General features: G+C 38.0%; 1 protein-coding gene across 3 annotated transcripts in view; it reads right to left on the minus strand.

The window, feature by feature from the left end:
* Window positions 1-24,328, minus strand: part of FNDC3A (fibronectin type III domain containing 3A) — a 112,286-nt gene that overhangs the window by 82,199 nt on the left and 5,759 nt on the right. Inside the window, exon 2 of one of the 3 annotated variants that reach the window (XM_082278899.1) lies at window positions 12,555-12,683. In XM_082278899.1, coding sequence (XP_082135025.1) covers window positions 12,555-12,656 — 102 coding nt within the window. In that variant the 5' untranslated portion in view covers window positions 12,657-12,683. Of the gene's footprint in view, window positions 1-11,371; window positions 11,457-12,554; window positions 12,684-24,328 lie in introns of those variants that run through there. The other 2 variants (XM_082278900.1, XM_082278901.1) reach the window with 2 other exon arrangements.

The following is a 24,328-nucleotide window of genomic DNA, read 5'->3' on the forward strand; positions in this document are numbered from 1 at the left end:
TTTAGAGTTACTCAGATATGGGAGAAAGATTTTTGTATTTGCAATAAAGAAAAATAAATCATCAAGCTGGTTCTGTCTCCAGAATATCTTGGCTCTCAAAGCCATCCTTCAGTACCTAGGACTATCAGTCTCCTGAAGGGGAAAAGAAAAAAGGTTAAGTTTTTAAATCTGGACTGAGGCTAAGAAACCAAACTACATTAAACATTTGTGTCATGTGTGAAGTTGTAGGATAAGCCCACATGAGAACTGGCACTCCGTTCTCTCCATAGGTTAGCACTGTCTACAGCCATAAAGGCAAGAAAACCAAAGGAACCAGACTGAATTTCAGTGTAAATGGGGATTTTGAATAATTTTCTCTCCCCAGCCACCCACCAGCTCACTCTGAAGGGGAAAGGGACTGAATGGGTTACTTGGTTTCTTCCTCTAAAAGAAGATAGTTATGCTTTGTAAATTCACACATTTTTCCAGAATGAGTGAAATCTGGGACAAATTTTCCAACCAAGTTAAAAGCCTCTGAATACATATATAACCAGAATGCTAATAGATCTACCACTAAACATATCATAACAAACAAACAAAAAAGCAATCCTTCAGCAACAAAGCTGATTCGTAGCCTGGCATACATATTAAAACACCAAAAAATGTGGGGAAGTAAGATGTGAAGGAGAAAGTGTAGGGGGAAGGAAGCTAGAACATGCTACATTAATTTTAGTCATTGCTAATATTAAATATTTAGCATGAAGAAATAAGAGTATGTTACATTACAACTGTGGTTAAAGCACACTTAAATGTAACTATATAGTAAGAGACTGTTCCTGTACAACAAGGAAGATTACAAGTTGGAGCAAAACAATATTACTAGAAGCAGAGTTCTGTTTTCCCCTCATTCTGGAATGGTTTTGGGGGATGTGTGTGTTTTTTGGGGTTATGGGGAGTTTTGGGTTTTTTTCCAACAAACAAACTTCCTAAAAAGCAAGAGGGTAAAGTGTTCCAAAATATTTGCTTGGATCTTTAAAACTGTAATTTGAAGACAATCAAATCACAAACCATTTCTACACTAGCAGAAACAATACTATTTTCTGAGATGTTTTACTAGGGAAGAGAAGAGTTTCAGGCTTGGGATTTTTTTTTGGTTTTGTTTATTATTAGTCTTAAAACATCTATATTTAGCATTATATAGTTATAGGTGCTGAGTCAGTAGCAAAAGATTGTCAACAATCACAAATAATGGAAAGACTTCACCAATATCGTATTTCTAAATGCACTACTAATACACATCAACATGAAAAAAAAAAAAAGACAGCAGTGGTTTGTCAAAAAATACTGCAACTGAAATTAGCTCAGCAGTACTCGTGAGAAGATTTTTACCCAAAAGGACAAAGGTAGATTAATTTTTGAGTATTTTTCAAATTTAGGAAAACATCGTAGCTAATAATCTTGGACATTCTGACTTCAGAAAATTTTAAAACACTGAACCTGTTAAGAAGGTGGTACAGCCAAGCTCTTTGTAAGATGTACACTGTATCTTTAACAGTCTGTCTGCAACAAGATTATAAAAGGGTGTATTTCTAGAAAAGGGCGAATATAATACCACACAACTTCCAGGCAGAGCCACATTTATGCTCTGTCATTAGGGCACGTACTCAGAACAATTACATTTTTCTCCACTAATAGCTCCAATCAAGATGCTAATTAGTGACATGCTTTATCTCATAACCCATTTCAAAAGCCTTAGCGCTTTGACTTACTGTTGCTCGCATCCTTTTATTTCTCTCATTCAACTGGTGCTACCACAGTGACAAAGGATGAAGGAAGATTCAACAGTCACCACTCCGGCAGCTCCAATCTGTTCCATTCACTTAATACTGAGGCAATCTTCGGTGATGTGTTGAACACTGCCCCCCCCCTCCCCCGTTAACAGGGCACCTTAACCTGAACGCCACGCAGGAAGATCTCCCTTTACCTTCCTCTATAGCTGTGCATCCACCAAGCATGTGGAGGCAGGATGTGAAAGGTAGGATCAATTAACAATATAGTCAGCAATACCTACCTCAAGCCTTCCTTCCTATCAAATTAGCCAACGTACAGTGAGCTTCCTGCTGTACATGAATGTATCATGTCACCATAGCAACTAAATCAACAAATAGCTGCTGCAGCATCTGCTTCTGGATCATCTAACGTCAGTCAACAGAAGGTTCGGGTTTAAGAGAACAAAGCTTCCAAATATATGCCGTTTTATAACTGCATTTTTAATTTAGCCTCCTGACTCCCAGATAGCATATACTAACTCAGAGTGAACCAACTTCTGACTTTATAATCTGGGATCCAATTTATGCCTTCATTTTGCAAGTAAGACAGAAAGAAGGGAGGGGAAAAAATACTTTGGAAAAGAATAAAAAGAAACAGCAAAGAAACAATCAACTGGATTCTAATGCACTCTCTCAAATACTGTGCTACTTTATATCATGCATTTACTAAGACACATGAAAAGAAAGAAGTATGTTTCTGAACTTCACTTTGCAATTTACATATGCCTGCTCTAAATAATACTGTAGACAGAAATACCTTTCATTAAATATTAATATTAAAGACATTTCAGATAGATGACAAAGATGGCTTCCCTCTGCTACAGTCTCCAGAGCTAAACTGAAAACATCCAGTATTGTTTTCTGGCAATCTCACATCTGTGGTTTTTAATCCCAACAACAGCTGGGGACCACTGGCACACCCTCATCTGAAGAAAGACAGTTACACAGGGCAAAACACACATCCCTCTCTTCTTGTCAGAAATTACTTCAAATACCACTTATGCATCACTGGTTTAAGTTCTAATCCATACGCAGACAAGACACAGGAAACTGCTTTGAAATTGTTTAGGTATTCAGAATGCAACAACATGAGATTACAGATTAAATGTTGTCTAAGATATAAAAAATTCTGACATTACTAACATCTAATGTCTTCAAAGGTAATAACTAAGTGTACAAACACACACACACTTTTATGTAAAAGGACTCAAAGCTACAGCCTACTTATAACAAAAAAAAGTAACTTTCCACTCGTTTAACTTCAAGTCATATTTGTAACATTTGATCAGCATGAAATTATTTACCAAGTAAAAACTTTCTAGGCAAAAAGAATTAGTTATTCATATCCAGTATAATTTTATTATTAAAAACACCTACTTTTGGTTTCAAAGCAGATGGTTTCCCACCCATCTTTTGTTACAAGGAAAATCATAACAACTATGTTGGCTCCACAGAGTGTGGTCCAGTGAACAAGGAAAACTAGATGCAGACTCAAGATACTAACACTACTGTGGCTCCCACATGGACTTACTGTGATTTGTGAATTTGTCACCTCACCTATTCCAGAGTTCCCATTTGTAGGACTAGTCCAACAGTATTTTTAAGTTCCTACATGCTTCTGATCAAAGAATACAGCAAGACTTGAGTGTTGTTATTCATTAGCAGCACAGAAACTGCCAGATGGAATCACATCTGTGGTTGAGCTAAGGTGATGTCAGTTACAAACACAGCACAAATTGTTTTTCCATTGATGGTGTGTTCAAAATCTGCTGCTTATATCATAACAAGGCTAATGAGGCTATGAACTACTCTTTTCCATAATCAAGCCCACTATAACTTAAAAAAACATATTAAATGGAAAAATACAAAAGATCTATGTAACAGGTATTACAGAGAGTATATGATTATTAAATAGGAACACCTGACATCGGTACTAAAGGCTAAATTAAAACAGTACCTTAAATTGTTTTAAATTGCCAACGGCTTATGAATTTCATGGTCATGAAGTGCTACTTCCAAGTACTTCTTTCTTAAAATCATCTTTCAGAAGATCTTTGTGTCTCCTATCATCTTTTAAACTTAAGAAAAGCTTCCTCTTTTCACATGCACATTGGCTACTAACCAATAAAGAGTTTTGAAAACTTTATGTTAAGCTTTGTACTGCACCAATTCATAGCAGACTCAGCACACAACATTTCTGTTATCTATATAGGAAAAGAAATGTTAGAATTTTCTTTTTTTCCTCAAATTATCTTCTGGTTTTAGTATCAATGACAGACAAAAACAGGCTTCTCATCATTATTTATAGAAGCATCCTACAGAGACTTCGATCTTTGTCCAAATAACATGATGCAATACTCTTAAACACCAAAGTTCTACATCTTCTATTTTCCACCACATTTATTTGAGCAAATTCCAGTTTACAGGTTTCCAATGACTACACAATTCTCTACTCTAGCATCTGCTAGTACTGACTATGAGGATCTAACTGCTCTAGATATGGAGTCCAAAACTTTCTTCATGAAGAATAGTTAAGATATGGGTAGTAAAGGTCATTAACAAATCTTGTGTTTCAGGACCAGAAAGGAAATCCATACAGAATTAATTGTTACATAATATGTTGCAATAGCAATTTACATGCTTGGGATTTTGAAAAAAAACAAATACAATCCAAACTATTTCAGCTTACATGGACAGTAGCTGAATGTTTGGAAAAAGCGAGCAAAAGAAGCCTTCTTTTCAGACATGCTCCTAAGGCCTGTATTTTCAGAGGACAGACCAAGCAACTCTGCATCATTTTTCTAAAAGGCAGCTGACAGATAATAAAATCAGCAAACATTTCATCTTTTAACCATTGCTACAAGTCAGCATCACTGATTGTGCTAAGATGACAGAATATCCCTAGAAGCAACTGGAAACAAGGAGATTGGAAAGATGATGAGATTGTTCATCGGCACTGGCATTCAAAAACCATAAACTTTCATTGCTTTTTGTAGAAAGGCAGCTTGGGAAGATCCAAGAACTGGTGATTTTTTTCCCAAGAAAACAAATTTATTTATGAAAAGTTTTAAAAATTTTTACTGTACTTGTGTTTCTCCCCCTTCTCTTCATGAGGAAAATGATCAGCTGAAAAAGCTGACCACTGAGAAAAAGTGCAGGTGAAGATGATTTCTAGCCTTGTTTTGTAAAAATACAAAGCTTTCTGAGAAGAACCAGTAAAAGTTAAATGTTGAAATCTGCATCGAATGTCACTGATAAATGTTCAAGGCTTGTTAGAGTCCGCAGATAACAGTGCCCATCAGTGTACATTCCACAAGTCTGTCTCATTCTTTAGTATTAAGAAATACTTACAATTTTGATCTACCTGCTTCTTCATTTGTCTCCTCTCTTTTGCATTTTCAGTTCTCACAGCTTGCCTAAGTAAAATTTTATTTGCTTAATTTACAGCAAACCCAATCTGCTTCATTAGCATTGACACAGTCTGTGGCTAGCAGATAGCGCACAGAAAATTTGCTACTTAAAATAATACCACTACTGTATCTTTAAATCAGCAAAAGTATAAACATAATGATAACAGCAGTGTTTCAAGGAATCTGGATAATGCAACAGACAAACATTTGGGCTTCAAAGTTTAAAGCTAATCCATGTTTACATGGAATTAGAAGGAAGCGGTGTTAGGGGCAGTCACTGAACTCTGGAACTTTCTGAGGCATCTGGTCATGGCCAGTGGTTAGACATATCAACCTCTAAAAATAAAAACTGGAAGACTTCAATCAGATCACTCTCATTTCATGATTTGTTGTTTGAAGTCTGCAGGAATTCAGTTTCTCATCCAGTTTTGCTAAGCAAAAGTGGATGAGAAACAGCTCACACTGCACAGCAAACGGGTAGCAAGGGCTAGTACTTCACAGGGGCTAGTCCCCTCAGCAGGCATCATCCCTGATAAATCTGTCAGTTTGCAACAGTCCAAATGTATTATGGACTAGAAGAGAATTTTATATTTCCTAACGTTCCTTCTGACAGCTCAGATTCCTGTTTGCTGATATAGCAAGTTAAAAGCCCATAATATTTAAGACTGATAGATGTGTTTAACCTTTTTACCCTAAATAGTGCATAAAAGGAAATGCCAAAGGAAGAACAGTGTTTTCTAGTTATTCAAAAGAGCATTTAATTAAAAAAAAATCAAATGTTAAAAATTTCAGCATCACTTCTAAAGTAGCCTTTTTTACCCTGAAAAAGTACCAGTTTTGTGTAAATCTGGGCATCACTGTATATCAAAACACTGTGACAACACAAACTTGAGCCCAAAGAGAAATTAAAAGATACATCTCAACGAGATCAGATTGGAAAGACTTAATCAGTAATGGACCAGGGGCTTGGTGGAAGAAATCTCTACAATCCCAATCCTTTCCTACGTATTTTCTCCTCTACTTAAAGAGAATGGGAGAAAAAATAAAGCCAAGGGCTATTTTTTACTATAGTGTGTAAACTATAGTCTATCTGTTTGTGGAGAATGCCATTCTGCCTGCTCTATAAAGTGTATAATTCTATAAATAACATGCAAAGGGTTAATGGACTTTACTCAGGTATGGCAAAGTCTCAGTCTGCAGGGAATAGCATATGACAGACTATTTTAGTTGGAAGGGACCTATGATGATCATCTAGTCCAACTGCCTGACTAATTGAGGGCTGACCAAGTTGTTGTTAAGGGCATTGTCCAAATGCCTCTTAAAATGCTGACAGGTTTGGGACTTTGGCCACAACTCTAGAAATCCTGTTCCAGCATTTGACCACCCTCTCAGTAAAGAAATGCTTCCCAGGGAAAAACAGTTTTCAGCTAGCAGAGTATGTACCTCAGATAACTTATTTGCCAAGTGTATAATTCTCACGTATTTTAAGAGTGGGGTTTCTGTAACTAAAAATATGACTTTGCAAAGTAGTTACATTTTTATCACAACTTACAAAGAGACTACAATAACTGCCTTTTGAGGAAACACAGGTAAGCACTTCGTAGGTCTTGGGAGTCTGGCATTCAGGTCATGGCTTACTCAGCATTAAGCATCCCCTGGCACAGAGAAGGGGAGAGATGGGGACATGCCTGAGTCCAGGACACTGCTTAGGCATAACTATACCCTTCCAAACCTTATTAATAGACGAGCACACAGACTTAGGAACCAGACCCATTTGCAACAGACTGCACAGGAGAACTGAGCTGCCTCAATACTTATAGGTCCAGGCAATTTGCAGCTACTCACCTTATAAAAAAAGAGAGAGAGAAAAAAAGTTCAGATCTTTAGTCACCTTCGTACACCATGAAAGGGATCATCTTCTGGACATGCTTATTTCTCCCCATTGACTGTATTAGCAACCTACAGTGACTAACTGACTTGAAATTCAGTTTTCATGTGTCATCAAATTCTCCCAAATGTCAGTTTCTGAACAGATTAATTCAACAGGGGTTGAATGCCTCAAGTATCTTGGGAGGAATCTACTGTATCAGAGACCAAATTAATCTAGGATTCATATCATGCACATGAAAACAGATATTTTAGAGAGAAAGGAGGATTACTGAAAAGTTTTATGAGGATGCTTCACTCCATGAATTTTCATACCAAATAGAAGTAGAAAAGGCTATGAGCTACACAGCCTTCACTCTTGTTCCTACATTTATTTTCAAACAGAAAATATTAAAATAAACATATCTGAATGGTAGTATAAATTGTGAAATAAATCTGGAGCTGCTTTCTGCTCACTAAAAGCAGCATAGTATTCATACATTACTATACATCAAAGAATTTTGAATCCTCACTTTCTGCTGAGGACGATGGCTTCTTCTAGGAAATTTAAAGCAAGTTTTCAATGCATCTGCTATCAAGGACACAGTTTAAATAAATTAGAAAAATTTCTGACCTCTAAAGCAAAAAAACCCCAATTTACGCTTAACTAAGAAAAAACTTCACCCTTCCTAAGAAAAAAATATTATTAAATGAGATAGAGGAAGGATCTACCAACCGTGAGTCAGCAAAACTCACATATTTTTAGCTTTTCTTTCTGATGCTATTTTTTAAAAAAATCATAGCCAACAACCAGTTTAAAACTTCCATGGAAAAGATGTTTTTGTATACGGACTGTCTCATATAAATTTGATTATGTATTTTCCAGTGATGGTTGCAACACAAAAGTGCTAATCAATCCTGGGGAAAAATACAGCTTGGTAATGAGCTTCCATAAGCTGGCACTGAAGCACTGCATGCCTGAGAGTTCCAATGGTTCCAGTGAACACACTTGTGCTGTGCTTCAAAGCTATGAAGTCACTGAAGAATGGAAGAATAATTGTCAACTAAAACGAACTTCAATGAACCTCCAAAATGAGCAGTTAGATGTATCTGCTAATTCAATAGAGCCAAAGGGGAAGTACACACACAAAAGAAAAAAAAAAAAAAAAGAAAAAAAAAAGAAAAAAAAGGGCAAAAAAAACCAGCCGAAAAGGACAGAAGCAGCCATGCACATACTCTGTGTTCTGTGAAATCAAAGCACAGATAAAAGAAAGGAAAACAGCACAATATGGAAAGTGAGAACAGTTATAACACTGTATGTTGTTAAACAACTTCTAACACAGATTTTTTTTTTTTTTCTTGTAGAGGAAAAGATCATGAAACATATTGCAGTTCTAAGCTTGATTTTCAGCAGCAAGGCAAAACCAAAGCAAGCTGGAACTTGATAATGTACCATATGGTTTTCAGAAGCAGAAGTGCCAGAACAAAAACTGAGGAAACTAATTTAGCAATCTAGTCTAGATTTTTATTTTCCAACACCATATTCACCATTGTATTTCTGCTGTAAGCCACATATGTAAACAATCTGAAAGCCATAAAAGGGGATTACTTCATTTGTTTTATAGCCATCTATTACTCTGCTGACTGAAGATACCCTCCTATGATAACAGGTTAATAATAACAGCTTTTATATCACAGGTTTAAATATTTAAAGAAGAAATTGGTTTTAGGAATATTAATTTGTAGATTTGATGTTAAATATCTATTTAAACCCACATACAATATACACACACACTACACATATATACACACAGAGTGGGATTTCTGGAAAACCCACCAAGCATCTAAACTTCTCAATGAAATTTGGAGGATAACCAACCATCCTCCCAAGCTAGAAGTGTTACTTTAACCCTATACCTTGCCAAGAAATAAAGTCAGCTAAAGGTCAAACACTATGTCCCATTCCCCAGAGAAAACGAAATGGTTGACGGGTACTGGGCTACTTATGTTTTCTGGTAATAAAGGACACATAGGTGATCTAGGAATGTCTCACTTTGCAACTGCTACCTTTAGTGGGAAGGTGCTGTGAGGGTCCAGAACTCCAGGGCTGCTCCATACTCGTGTCAGCAATATACTAATTTGTTTTGGAAAAGCACTGGGTGCTGTAGCAACTTCCCAAAACAATTTAACATCAGTGCGTTAAAGTACTTTGAACTCTTGCCTCCTCTTTTCCTCTCCTTCCACCAAATCAGGACTCACATTATCAAGCACATCCTTCCTGTCCAGCCTCAGCAATAATCACTAAAGCATCACTGCACTAGTTAACCTTATGTGAAAAACCCTCAAGCACTTCTGTCCTCATACCATGCGTTCCCAGTTTCACTTGGTTTCTATCAACTATTAGAGACCTACTCCATTCTCAATCTACAACCTTACCATCAAGACATAAGAAGTACATTATACCCTCATGCTGAGCACAGTGATAGGAAGGTGTAAAAGCAATACTTCTGTGCTTAACAGAGGAGCAGCCAGCAGGCTTGGTCTTTGCTTTTTCTCTTCATTGGTTTCACCTATGAAACTAATCCCTTTTTCTGTGGGACACAGAACCAGGCAATCTTCCACAACAGCCCTGAGTGACATACAAATATCCACACAGTTTAAGTTCCCCATGTTTTCTGACTGAACACTCACACATTCCTCTAACTTTGTGGATTGCTTTGTTTTAAAACATGGTGGAAAGTTACAGCTTTAACCTGATCAGACACTTCCGCTATTTGAAGCATATGACCTTTCCTCTTAACATGTTCAAATATTTGTACTGCTATTTCACATTTACACTGCTAGCAGAACTTCAAGTATTTGAAATAGATTATCTTGAAGATATGAACTGTTCCAGAAAAGTATTGAATAGTCTGTATCCATCTGGTAACTCAGTTATGCAGTATAAACAATCGAAGTCACCATAAATACAAGAGTTAATTCTGGTAAAATGCAAGAAGGGGTAAATTGATTTTTAAAATTCTCAGATGTTTTACATCTGAACAAAAACTTGCAAGTTTAGTATACAGTTAGCTAGTCTAAAAAATACCAACATAGAAGCAAAATAGTTAAATAATGAATTTTCTACTGGTTTTAAATACCTTTTCAGTCAGGACTGACTAAAACTAATTAGTTCAGCTACAGATCAACTTACACACCATGAATATAGAAGAAAATATCCATTTCTTTACGTGTACAAAACCGCTCTGAATTTTGATTGCAGGAACACAAATTTTGTCAGCTCTACAGGTTAAGTTAAAGTTTATGCAATCCAACACCAATGCTGTTATGAAAGGAACTGGAGAAGTACTTTTCATATATCTAGGAAGTAATCCCTACAAAATGTGTGTACTGTAGCTAAGTAAAAAGGCTTACAGAAAAATTAGTAACTCCATCACAAAGATAGAAGTCTTCTGCCTTTTTATAGTTTCAAAGTTACAAGGGAAAATAAAGGAATACAATGAACTAATATTCAAGTTTAAAATATTTTTCAAAAAAATATGAAAAAGGTGCAACGCTACAGTGTTTTGTACTTGAATACATCACATTTTCAAGTGTAGTATCTACCTCTTTCATGAGTACCATATAAAACAAACATAAATGATTTTAAGACTGTCATAAATAAATAAGCAACTGCCTGACCTTTTTGAGGCCCAAGTCTTAACTGGGCAACCTTGACAGAGAACACAGTCCCTGCAATTCTGCACTTCCCATATTTCAGACACACAAAGTATTTTCTACCTACTGATGGCTTTTAAATCACCAGATGCAAAAAGGGTTTCCATTAAAGTTTCCTGCCACTGAACAAATTCACTCGCTGACTCTTCATGAATCTTGTACCAGATGTGAAGGAAGGACAGAGAAGTTGCAACTTTCACTCGACATTGTGAAACACAGAACAGGAGACAACACTGTGGTATATAACCACCACTTATCATGAAATGGGGAAAGAAAATTACTTGCCTTATTGATGACCAATGAAAATTCTCTTTTTAAAAATACATGTGATTACTACCAGTTCCACTTTAGACAGTAGTTGTAATGAGCTGCCTTTTGTTTTTAATAAAAAAGGACAGTAACAGCATATATGTTGTTTTTCCATAAGAAGATTAACACAACCCCCCCCCCCCCCCGATTCATTTCTTTGAAGAAATACTTTGCTTGTTTTCCAGTTTTAATCTTATTTGGCAGGAGAAAGAGACAAAGTTTTAAGAAAACGTATATCCAAAAGAACATTTAAATTCATACCTGACTCAAAATCTTGCATGATTACAGTGTAAGCTTGACAGTACAGCCTGGCAGTCTTATTTTTATGGAGGGCAGAACAAGTAACTCGGTTTCAACTATGTTTGAAAGGTCATGGTAAAAAGGGGAAGTTCCCAAGGACTAGAAGAAAGCAAATGTCAGCGCAGTCTTCAAAAAAGGGCAAGAAGGAGGATCCAGGGAGCTAGAAGCTGGTCAAGATCACCTTCAGATCTGGGAAGATGAGTGAACAAAGCTTCCTGTAAGGCATTTTCAAATGCATTAAAGACAAAAAGGTGATTTGGGGTCTTCAGTATGGATTCACAAAGGGTAAATCATGCCAGACAAACCTGGATGGTATTCTACAGTGAAATTACTAGCTTGGTGAATGAGGGGAGAGCATAGCAAATGTTTATCATGACTTTAGCAAGGCTTTTGACACTCCTTTGAATAACACAGAAACTGATGAAGCATAGGCACCAAGGTAGACTGAAAACTGGACCAAGTGCCAGTCTTGAAGTGCTGTGATCAGCAGTGCAAAGGAGCACTCCTCCTAGCAGGAGGCCATCCTCTGGTCACCTACTGCAGTGGCTGACACTGGGGCAGACAAGGACTACAATCTTCTTTAAAGACCTGGATGATGGGACAAAGTGCATCATGAACAAGTGACACAAATCTGAGTGCAGCAGCTGATGCACTAGATGGTTGCACTGCCTTTGAGAAATACAAATTCAAGAAGTGTCCAGGCAGACACTACCATACACAAGCAAGTCCCACCATTCAAGCTACCCAGTTGTAATCAAGTATCAGTCTGGAGATCACAGTTATTAGCACATGTTGTGCCTGAGCTACTATATTCTACCATAGGGAAAGGTTTATTCACCTTAATAAGATCATCCAGTAATATAAATATATAACTTCCAAACTAAGACACAATCATGGCTTGACAACTCGGCAGCTGTTTGGTCCCATTCTCCCACGAAGTTCTTTCACAACACAGGTCTCCTGCTTCATATTTCTTACAAATCTCATCTCTGCACCAGTTCTGCCTTCACCTCAATCTCTAATATATGTGTATGCCCAAAGCTGCACAAATATATTCCAGATGAAGGATTACTATCTTTTACACTGTCAACATGTCAGTGATGCTGCTGGAAGGAAAAAAAAATATATACTGAAGTTTCCTTACCTGTTGTGCTCCATCCCCACTAACAATAGGGGAAGTCAGAAGAGGGATTTCACTACTTATAATTGAAGTGGTATCCAGTAACGGTGGATGTTCTGCCATCATTGATGGTACACTAATTCACAAGATCACCTGCAAAGACAAGTTACTCAGATGGTTAAACTATATAAATATTTCAGAATAATTATCCTTAAAACCTGCCTCACTTTAGAAATAGCAACAACAAAAGAAGACTATGAAATTAGACACCCTAAGAAAGTACATTTCCACAACAACCTAGCAATCACACAAGCCTGAAGACGTATTTTGCCAGATAGTACAAGCCTTAATTATATACAGGGGGCGGTTTACACCCCCTCTAGCGGCTGAACTTCAGAGGAACAGAAAGATGGAAAGAATTCACTAAGGGTGAATGGCACGTTCAGAATTCCCACAAGTTAATCACATTTTGCATCTGAAAACAGTGCTTTATATCAAACATAGACATAAAGATTAGGCTGAGAAGAAGCTTGTACAGTATTTCTAAAGCAGACCTGCCTCTCTTAGCCAGTACTTAGAGTAGCCTGGTGAAAAAAAGTAAATACCATTTTGGAGTTATACAGTCTGACAGACAGTAGTGTTACAGGCTTTTACAAGTTTTGCCTTCATATCATCTGGCTAATGAAACTCCCTACAAGGACTTCCAAACTTCTGGTTCAGATATACTGTCTGCTCATAAACAGAGGTATTTACTAGTTACAGCATTAACTTTAAATGAAAAAATACCCGATAAAATGGAAGGATGATGTCAGCTTCATGACAATGACTTCAGTACCAAGCTCTAGAGATACTTAGTTAACTGGTACAGCTTACTACTCAGAGGTATCCTCTAAAACTTCACCCCACCCAATGGACTGGTTTTACTCGTTTGTCCCTCTAAGGCAGATGCTGTAGCTCTGCTGGGGGCTGAAATCCGTAGTTCAGGGCTCTCAGTACAACAGGACTCATGCATTAACAAAGTACTACAGGCCTCTTGTGTAGCTACACATATACAGGACAGCTTAACTATTCCCATACTGCTGGTTGTCCTACTGTAAAACTGAGAAGTTAAAAAAAAAAAAAGCATTCTAACATTATTTTAGATGATTCATTTCCTTTCATGGTATAAACTGCAAAGGTTTAAGTTGGGGAAATAGAAAAATCTCTCTAGGTTAAAACACTCAAACCTATCTGTGATTACTTAAGAATTCATCACTGCCTATGCCAAGTCATTTATACCTGCTTAGCCAGACTAATTGGTCTCTGAAGCAATAAGGACAGGGTTTTTTATTCCTGCCTTACTTTAAAAGCTTTCCTCATCATGAAACAAATTCTCCAGGCTACAGTCAGTTTCCACCACTTCTGCAGGTGGGCAGAGGGCTAACGAAAGTTACTTAGATCATCTCTCAAGCCAGCAAGTTTGATGGTAAGCTCCCCAGGATATTTCCCAATGACTGTTTAATGCAAAAAGAATGCACAGCCTGAAAGCAGAGGTTAGAACCAAGGCATCCCTCCTCCCACAACAGCTACAACCAGGCTTGAAGTTGTGCCATTTCTTGGTCTTACAGCTCCAAATGTTCAGTGCTATTATCTAAGTGCCACAGAGAGAAAGGTAATTTCAATACTCCAAGCAATAATGCAACATACTCCTGAACTAAGCTGGCTTGAACTTCCCCAGGTTTAAGGTGAGTGCAGCTCATTATTTCCAAGCCACCATGCTAATGACTAGCCTCTTGTATCAGAAAGCACTAATCACCTTTATCACACACTTTTGACTGAATTCATAACTTATGATGCACTCAGTGTGATCACTATTTATTAGGCATAAATCAAAACACGTCTATCAAATTGAACAGCAGTGAGAATTAAACATAACCTAAACTGACCCAAATACAAATGTCATTACAACCTGTTCAGGTCTTCCAAGACAGAGGTAGCTCCGAACATGTCTAACACCTGGTCTCAGGTTCATTCATTCCTAGAATCATTTAGGTTGAAAAAGACCTTTAGGATTATCAAGTCCAACCATTAACCCAGCACTAAAGCATGTCTCTAAGCACCACGTCTACGTATCTCTTAAATACCTCCTGGGACAGTGACTCTACCACTTCCCTGGACAGCTTGTGCCAGTGCTTAACAACCCTTTTGGTGAAGAATTTTTTCCTACCATCCAATCTAAACTTCTCCTGGTGCAACTTGAGAACATTTCCTCTTGTCCTATCATTTGTTACCTGGGAGAAGAGATTGACTCCCACCTGGCTGCACCCTCCTTTCAGGCAGTTGTAGAGAGCAGTAGGGTCCCCCCGAGCCTCCTTTCCTCCAGGCTAAACACTCCCAGCTCCCTCAGCCGCCCCTCACCAGATTTGTGCTCCAGACCCTTCCCCAGTTCCGTTGCCCTTCTCTGGACACGCTGCAGGACATCAATGTCCATGTAGCGAGGGACCGAGAACTGGACACAGGGTTTGAGGTGCAGCCTCACCAGTGCCAAGTAAAGAGGGACAATTCCTGCCCTGGTCTTGCTGACCACACTATTGCTGATACAGGCCAGGATGCCGTCAGCCTTCTTGGCCACCTGGGCATACACTGGCTCATGTTCAGCTACTGTTGACCAGCACTCCCAGGTTCTCCTCCACCAGGCAGCTTTCCATTCTCTTGCACAGGTGTTTAATGATTTGATTTGTACAAAAATTAGGTGCCCACAGACACTGAAGTGCTTAGGTTGGTAATCCACCTTTGGCACCCAGCCTCTAGTGCCTTAACTGGGACACAGCTAAGTTCCATGTCTGGATTCAAGCATTTGATTTATTCTGGAGACAGAGCATACTGCTTGTCAATAAACCCTGACAGGAGGTACTATGTAGAATGTTCCTGACACCCTCTACAACAATAATAAAAGTGCTACCTGTCAGACTGTGTAATCAATCTAGGGGGAAAAAAAAATGTTTTCTTGACAATACAATATTAGATTTCTCTGCAATGTCACTGAACTAGTCTCAAAGACTAAAGGTTTAAACTCCACACAAATGTGGGTCTATACTACACGTTCATCAAAAGCCTTTTCCCCATCAGTAGTCGAGAGGTAGCAATCCGTAAAAGTCAGTGCACATAATATGGTCACACAGTAAGATGTGGTATGTTCAGCCATTGCAGGTGCCTTTTTTTTTTGCTATGAGGACAAAGGAAGATACCAATTTGAAAAGAGAGAATGTATGGCAGGAGGAGAAGTCAGCTAAAATGGACAAAAGGTTGGCATCAAGATAAGCAGAAGTGCTCAATAAACATATCTTGGAAATAAATTATATCATATTCAATGCAAGGACCTCCTGTGCAGCCAGAACCTTTAGATCAGCAGATCCCAGTAGCTTGCATTCAAGACCTCTTGAAGACATCTACCTAGACCTTTGAAAAAGACTTGCAAATAACTTGAGTCCTAGGAAAGTCTCAGAGGTCTGGAAGAAAACTAGAAGTTTGGCATTAAATACTGTGTTGTAAAAGGGACAATCTAGTCCTGTTAGCAAACAACAACCTGACGCCAAATAAAAATGGTCAACACTGGATGTTATTTGTAAAGAACTAAAATACAATTAAGATTGATTGAAAAAACCTTGTCCAATTAACTTCATATAAACCTTCTGGTGATGGATATTGCTGGAAAAGGTACTAATAAGTGGACTGGAAAAACAATCTTAAAATCTTATTTGGCATTAGAGAGCATTTCTCTTCAATAGAAAAACAGAACAGATATTACATGGATTAATACTGGATGGAAAGTACTTAAATATTAACAGTAAATACAGAGTTGTTGAGCCATGTGAGTTTCCAATAGGAAGGGAAGGTCTCAGTTCTTGACTTCTCATTACAGAACATTATTTAACTTGGCTCTCAGGAAAAATAAAAAAATGAAGTCAAAAGGAAGTCTGGAAATGACAAGTCATGAGAGTGATAAGAGACTGAGTCATTTCACTAAACTAAAATAGCATGAATAGCTAAAAAAGTTAGGCATAGCAATAAGTATTAATGCATAAAGGTAAAGCTACTCCTTCTAAAACTAAAGAGAATGAACTCAATCCTGTGAAGGGTTGATTCTGACAAGGACAGAATAATAAAAGTGGACAGTCAAACACAAGCTTGCCAAAAGGTTTTATCAGTTATATCAACAGGTCTACCTCCCTTAGCAACATGGAGAGGAAGATGCTTGTCCTGCCTCTGGCTGGAAATACCTACCATCTCTACTGGAGTAACTTCACAAGCTTTGTCTCCAGTTTTCTGACCAAAAATTGCTGCTAACTGTTCCAAGTGTGAGCAACAACTTCTTGAACATATTGTTCCATACTGAAAATACTGAAAGCAAAGTAGGTGCATACAGTAATTTCAGTCTTAATCCTCATAAAACTGCTTCAGATGATGTAACTGTCCTCCAACTCTATCTAGCTTCTGGATATACTCAGGACTTAATTAGGTAATGAAAAGGGCACAAGAAAAACAACTTGCACCTGGACAACAGGTAAAGGTTCAGACTGCAGAACCACTACAAACAATTCACTAGCCTATTGTCAGATTTCCTGCACCATTGAAAACTTTGATGCAGCAGCCTTCAGAAGGGGTAAAATAACATATGGGATCAACCAAAGGATTTATTTAAGGCCTACTCACTGCACCATTCTTGTGGACATATTAGAAGGGATCAGATAAGGAAGAGGACACATTAGTTGACTAGATAGGTAATTCTCAGTTGCTAAGCACAGAAGCAGCCGAGAAGTAATTTGCTACTGGTGGAGCATTAAATGCATGGTTATTTAGAAATCTATACTGCTTCATGCACAGCAGCAACTGTGCATGAACAGCTATTTAATTTCTTGTCTTGCTACTGCATATACTGAACTAGCAGCAGACATTCAGAGTGAATTCAAGACTGCAAACTCAGTCTACACTGCATCTCCACTGAGTTTGTTCTACAATGCAAGGAAAGTATAGGGTCTCTTGAGATTACAACCAAATTGTGTAGGTTAAAGCTTTGTACAAGACTTACACTATAAACTACCTATTGCCCACTACCCCCACCTGAACTGCTATTAATTTTCCCTATTATCATATGAATTTGAAAGTACCTTGAAAGAGTTTTCTGAAGCCTTTTAAAGCTGAAACAAAGTGAGGGTATCTAAATTTACTGGATGTGATTTGTTCAGACTCCAGGGCTTATGCCTGAGGAACCTTTAAGGAATGAATTACACTAACAAGGCAAAAGGCTAAATGATGTTAAAGCTCAAGAACTGTGTTCCAACCCACACTCCAGTAAGCAAGTTTGTCTTCCTGAACTGTAATGACAATTTAACTGAGTCAATCCTTAAATGCCTTCAGATTTGATCCTTTAATTTTTCTGTGGCATTACCCTCAAGCTGTAAAGCACAACAGAACGCTGCTTTTTACTCAAGTCAGTTGTTCACTAAGGGTTAAGGAGTGTTGTAAGGCTGAGATCATTGGGCAGTGCATTCAGTACATTTCCTCTGCACATGCAAAGGATCAGCACTTCCCTCTCCAAGAGACTAGCAGCTGATCTTAAGGATAGTCTCTGAAAAACACATCAGCATTATATCAGCTGGATCTCCAAGGTAAAACAACATGAGTCAGCAGCATGTGTCCTGTAGCAAGGAAGGCATATGGGGCCGTATTAGCAGAGAAGTGCAGCCAATGGGCTGAGGGAGGCAATTATTCCCTGCTACTCAGTGGTAATAAGGTGGAATCTGGAATACCGCGTTCATTTTTCTCTTCTCAGCCACCTCCTCCTCCCAGTATAAGAGAGATGCTGCAAAGATTGTTCCTGGGCTTAGGCCCATGAAAGACAAGGAGAAGCTAAGAGCACTAGAGTAGCCAGGGGTCACCTGCTAGCTGGATACCACTACCTGAAGGATGCTTGTTGAGAGCCTTAAAGCAAACTCTTCCTGTTGTGTGTTGCAAAAGTACAAGTGTTTGGACAACGCTCCCAGACACAAGGCATGACTCCTGGGGTGTCCTGGGCAGCGCCAAGAGTTGGACTCTATGATCATGACAGGTGCCTTCCAACTCAGCATATTCTATGATTCTGTGATGGGCATGCACTGCACCACTGGAAATTCTGTCTGTTCATAAAGATAAAAAAATGGTATCTTGACAATGACAGTGATGTAGCACTGGCATACATTGCCCTGAGAGGCTGCAAAATTCTTAATCCTGTAGATCCGTAGTCTCCAAAGAGGGGTAAACACACCCCAGCACAAGTCAAACTCTTGGCATGTGAGAAGAAAATATTTTTTGTCACTGAAAAAAGCCCCCTTTTAAATAGTGGTTTTCATCTCTATCTTATCCTTTTTTAAAATTTTTGAGTATGCTTTATAGTATACATAAATTAAGAGAGTAGCATATGCATATAATTAAAAAGATTACATATATTGGAGGTGCACAGTCAAACATCTTTACTTATGGAGTGCATGATCAAAACATTTGGAGACCAGTGCTGTAGAAAATCAAAACCTGACCATGGCAAGGTCCTAACAAAGGGCTGAAGAAGGCAATCTCCAAAGGCCCTGTCAAGCAGAATTCTCTTATGAATTTCAGAATATCTGTCAAACAAAATACAACACATAATGCAGAAGTTAAATGGTTTACAGTAGATCAGAACCCAGAGAAGGGACCATAGTTTGCCTCCAAGCTCTTAAAAGCTGTCAGATTCTCAATTAAAACTTCAAAGCAGCAATGACAGTGGTAATCAAAACTCAAACTTGGACACTTAAGACTCAAACTTTGGAAGACATACCCATAACTCTCTCCACAACAGAACTGCTTTATAATCTGGCCTTTCTCCTAAGAAGAGGAGGAAGACTGCATTAGAGGATACTTACAAATTAAAAAGTTACATTTCTGCATTAAACATCCTACACAAACAGGCTTTCCAGTTCAGCTGGGATGTAGGCACTACTATGACAAATGTAGCGAAAGCTAATAACACTGCTGTGTACAAGAAAAACATATGGACCACTCCTTTCCTAGAGATTCACTGCTTCTGGTTACTGAGTTTGATACAAAATATAATTAATTGATTTTCCCACAACTAGAGGACTTACAAGGCCACACTCCACAGTGGTACTGCTGGTGCCTACTGAAGGAGAAACTTGCATTATTTTTCTCCTCGGTTTTATAATTTACAGAGTACTGCTTCTCTAACTACCTACTTATCATCACAATGCTTACAGCAACTTAATACTCTTTCACATCCTTATTCTGTCAAATCTAGTGAACAACAGACACAAACTTTTATTACTCCAGAGAGCTGTTCACAAGAGCCTTGATTCTATACAACACAAGGACAGAAGTTTAAGCAAGGACAAAACAAAAGCATTTGACATAGAAGGGTGCAATGTAAGAAACGGGCTTAATGAAATCAATACTAAATGTTTCCAAACTGCATATTGCTCTTACACAAGAAGTAAAAAAACCAGGGCTTTTCTATGATTTCTTTGTCAGTACTGCAGTTTCATACATGCTTCAACCAGTATCATATTACAGCTGCCAATTCAAGGTTGCCGTAAGGTGTGTTTTCCCAGTGGGTTCAGCACAGCAGAGCAGGTATGCATTCCTTATTCACCTGGGTCTTCATGCAGCTATGTTCCCCCCAGGAACCACAGGCAAGCCTCATCCTCCAGTCCAGATAACTTCCAGTAAGAAAGGAAAGCTTCTCTGAACAGGGGACAACACTTCTTAGGTTTTGCAGAAGACCAAGGAATGAATTTACAGAACCAAAAAGACCATAAAACCATCACCCAATCCTAATGCATGAAATGCTTTGATTCTGCCTTCTCCAACATGAAGACAGCAGATGCACTTGAAAAACAAACATCTTTCAAATGGCTGAAGCAAAAAAGCCCTATTTTATATAGATTGGAGCCTCACATCTGACTCTTCTTTTCAAGAAGATGCAAGCTACTATTTAAACTTCTCCTGTGATTGAGACATTTATAAGTAAACACACACCATGTCCATTCTTTGGTGCCTACTGTGAGATAAATTTATTCTTTATTATATTCTACAGTCCTTAAAATGTCTGAAGCTGTCAGGCAGGAGATACTTGTAAAAATTACTAATTCCTTCCAATCTGTCAAATCAGCCATCCAGTTCAGAACTTATGAGACAAGAGTGGACAAATAGAAGTGCTCAAGATGTACAAATATGCTAAAATGAGGAAAATTCTTTAATATTCCAATGCAGCCCAAGGGTGAAGATGAAAGAACAATACACAACAGATGTTAGTAATATCACTTAATGCACTACTGGAAAAAGCTCAGATAGAGTGATGCAGCTGGTATAGAAATGTATTAGAATATAATTACCCAGAGATCCATAAGGTTGTAGCTGAGCTATTAAAGTCATGAAGCATGCTGAAGAGTTTTGTGTTTGTTTTTAAGAATCAGAACTGAGCAGAAGGATTTCAATTTCTCCCCCTCCCTGTACATTTACCACATTTTCCAGTCAAAGAGTTTCAGATGTGGCAATTACAGTAAATCAGCTTTTCTTTTTCAGTTCTGAACTAATTATTTCAATTAATATGCAATTTATTTAAAATATACACTTTGCTCCTGATAAAGTATTTTTCCTGTTTTAGAAATATTTTCCTGGGACACTTGATAAAATATTTTTCAAAGGAACAGAGAAGGGTTATTTTTTGTTAGAAGAAAGGTGTTCTGTGGAACATTTCCCCTTCACTAATTTGTCAATCTCCTTTTAAGTACGTTGAAAATGAAATGACTATTCCCTTCAGTGCTGGTCACAATACTAAAGTCACAGATAGGCAATACAGGAAAATTATAAAAATAGTATTGTTTCATGAACTAAATCAACAAAGTCTGACAGTCACTTCAGAGTGAAGATACACAAAAGGTTTTAATAAGCACTGGAAGTTCCTATCAAAAAAGAAGAATCGACAACATCTACCATGACTATGGAAATACTTCAAGTGTTGTCACAGACACTCACTCAACGTAATTCTCAAAGTCTGAGAAACACAATACACAACTCTGTTCAAACTATGTTACCACCAGAAGGTGAACACTAAAAGGTGTAAAATTAATGCAGTACTCTTATGAAGTAAATACTGACTGCTGAGCAAATTCAAGTTGCATGTCAACAGCCAAACAGTTACCAGATCTAACTCACGCCCAATCATCACCACCTGATCTACTCAGAGCAAGAATGGCCAAGCCCTACAACAGCAAGCCTTAGCACTGCAGGAGTTTAGTGTGCTACAGTAAATTAATACTTATTTCAGGTTACCTTCATACTCCAGACTCTAAAGCGCAATGATTTAGGAGCAGTTTCAAATGCAGTTCATGCATTCATGCCATGGGTACTATAACCTATATGAGAATGCATAGTAGATAACTGGAAATATCCCAGCTGTTCAAGTTTAATGCATTTGTATTTATGAGCCAGCAGTTTTTGAATCTGAGCCAAAAAGGCAAAGTTTTTAATAGTAGCTGATGTAGGAAACTAAACTTTTGAAGGTGAAGACTGCATAGAGGAAAAACTAGACAGTGATAAACCAGTCATCCGTAAAGGCACAATATGTTCATGGACATTTAGTACCTCAGCTTGCCCAGTACAAGTGCTGAACGCTTGACTGTACACAGCAAGACCAGTGCAACCAAGACTACTTCAAAACACCACATTCTGGTTTTAAATGTTGTTGTTATTATTGTATTATAAAAAGACATCCACAAACCTTATCTGGATGAAGTACATATAACTTGAAGCTGTTGCCTATGAAGAATTCAGTACTTCCCACCTATTTACCCCTCCCTCTTATACCTTCAAAGAAGTCTAAACTGGTTCTGTAGCTTTTAGTAAGTGGTAAGTGCAAACCTAACACAAATTGGAATTAATCTGTTAATTTTATTTGGAACTAATTTGATAGTGTGCATTTTACAATCAATGAGCAAACTGTCAACAGTCGGGTGCAAACCTATGCCTAGTCTTTAGCACGTACATTAATCCAATGCACTGACACACACAGGCTGCAATACTGTGACCTGCTTTGTCTCGGAGAACAACTTCCATTTAGATACTCACGGGAATCATCCTCAAGAAGAAATGAGGAGAATGAACTGCACAGTGTATTTTTTGCACCACTTGTAAAAGATCTGCAACACAATTCTTTATTTATGCTACGTTGATCTAAACTATGTTTTGTTTTACACTTTTGTAACTCTCAAGAATTTCCTTAAACCCTCCTAGTTTTACTTTTATACCAGCCAAACTAGATTCTTCTAAGCTTCTGCCAGGACTGGATTTCCTTCAGTTTGTTTTCTGAAAATCACATGGCTTCAAAACCAACTTGGCCTTTCCCACTTAACTATTACTCTTGCCTTCATTTCTGTTTAATAACATGCTTAGTTTTTGAGAAAACAAGCAAATTCAATGCCAAGAAACAAGCTGCTTCCTCATTTGTTATTGACTCCCTTTTCTCAGAGGTTATGAGTAGCAAGTACAAATTTCCAAAACAATTTTTCACATGATACCTTTAGCGCAAACTAAAAACATGGATATATTTTTATTAATGCCTGCACCTGGTCAGTGAGATAAATTTATTGCAGAGACAGCTGCTGGTATTGGAGCTACAAAGAGTGCATGACTCAAGCAGAATGAGCAGCTTTTAAAAAACTCGTATGAAACAGCTTTTTCCTGCCCATTCTGAAAAATGAAAACTGTGCTATCCAAATGTAAGGTGACGTAGGATCAATGAGGCTACAAATCTAAGACTTTAAAATTTCTCTCCACTGATTCTTTTGGAAAAGCTGCAGATCTCTGCTTCCATAAGGAACAGGACAACAGAACAGAACATGACAAATCAAGACAGACATATGAAAACTACTTCCCAAGAGTAAAAATTCACCAAAAAAGAAGGTCTTCTGAGGCCTAACAAACACATTTGAAGGGAATTCTATCATCAAGAATTTAAACTGCTCTAAATCAGTTCTGCTAAATCATTCTAGCAGATCCCACTTCCACCACTGCCAGCAAGTGGTCAACAAACAGATGCAATTTAAAATTAGTCATATAAGAATTTGTCAGTTTTAACACAGAAGTTTCCTGGTCAATTTCATTTTTGCAAATAAACAAACGGATGCTACGTGTAGGAATAAACAGAGAGGAAGTGCTTCAAGAGGAACTGCTTCTGCCAGTCTCAATGCACCACATTCACGAAGTTACAGACTATGATAGTAAGAAAGGTCAAGAGGCACCCTGCTAGGTGCTTCACTTTCCTAATAGTGCATTAGAACTCAGCCACAATGGTACTGAAGCAGTTACTTGTACCCCATAGAAAAAATAAAAAAAAGCAGAACAGTCAATCAGCATCTCAACCTGAATGCAACTCGTGAAGTCTGAATGAGCTCCTCATGCAAGAGTTCTCCAGTGGAGGAGTGTCTGCAGCTACTGAAGGTGAAGACCAGCAAAACGAGAGTGGGTTTCTCAAATGATACTCTCCCTTCTCCCAAGTTCTACACCACCCTCCTAGAAAAATTTTAGTTAATCAAAGCACTGTGGGACCAACTAGTTTGATTGCCCAATCAAGTCAAGAGAACAAAGCTGCTCTCAGCTTCCTGTTTTCCATATGAAGTTGCAACACTGAAAAGCTATCTATTTGTTATAACAACAATACAGTCACAAAGTCAGAAACTGATTTGTTTTGAGCTGTATTGCCATGATGTACATACTTAAATGTACTGGGGTAC

This window comes from Coloeus monedula, assembly GCF_965178545.1.
Source record: "Coloeus monedula genome assembly, chromosome: 3".
NCBI classification, from domain to species: Eukaryota; Metazoa; Chordata; class Aves; order Passeriformes; family Corvidae; genus Coloeus; species Coloeus monedula.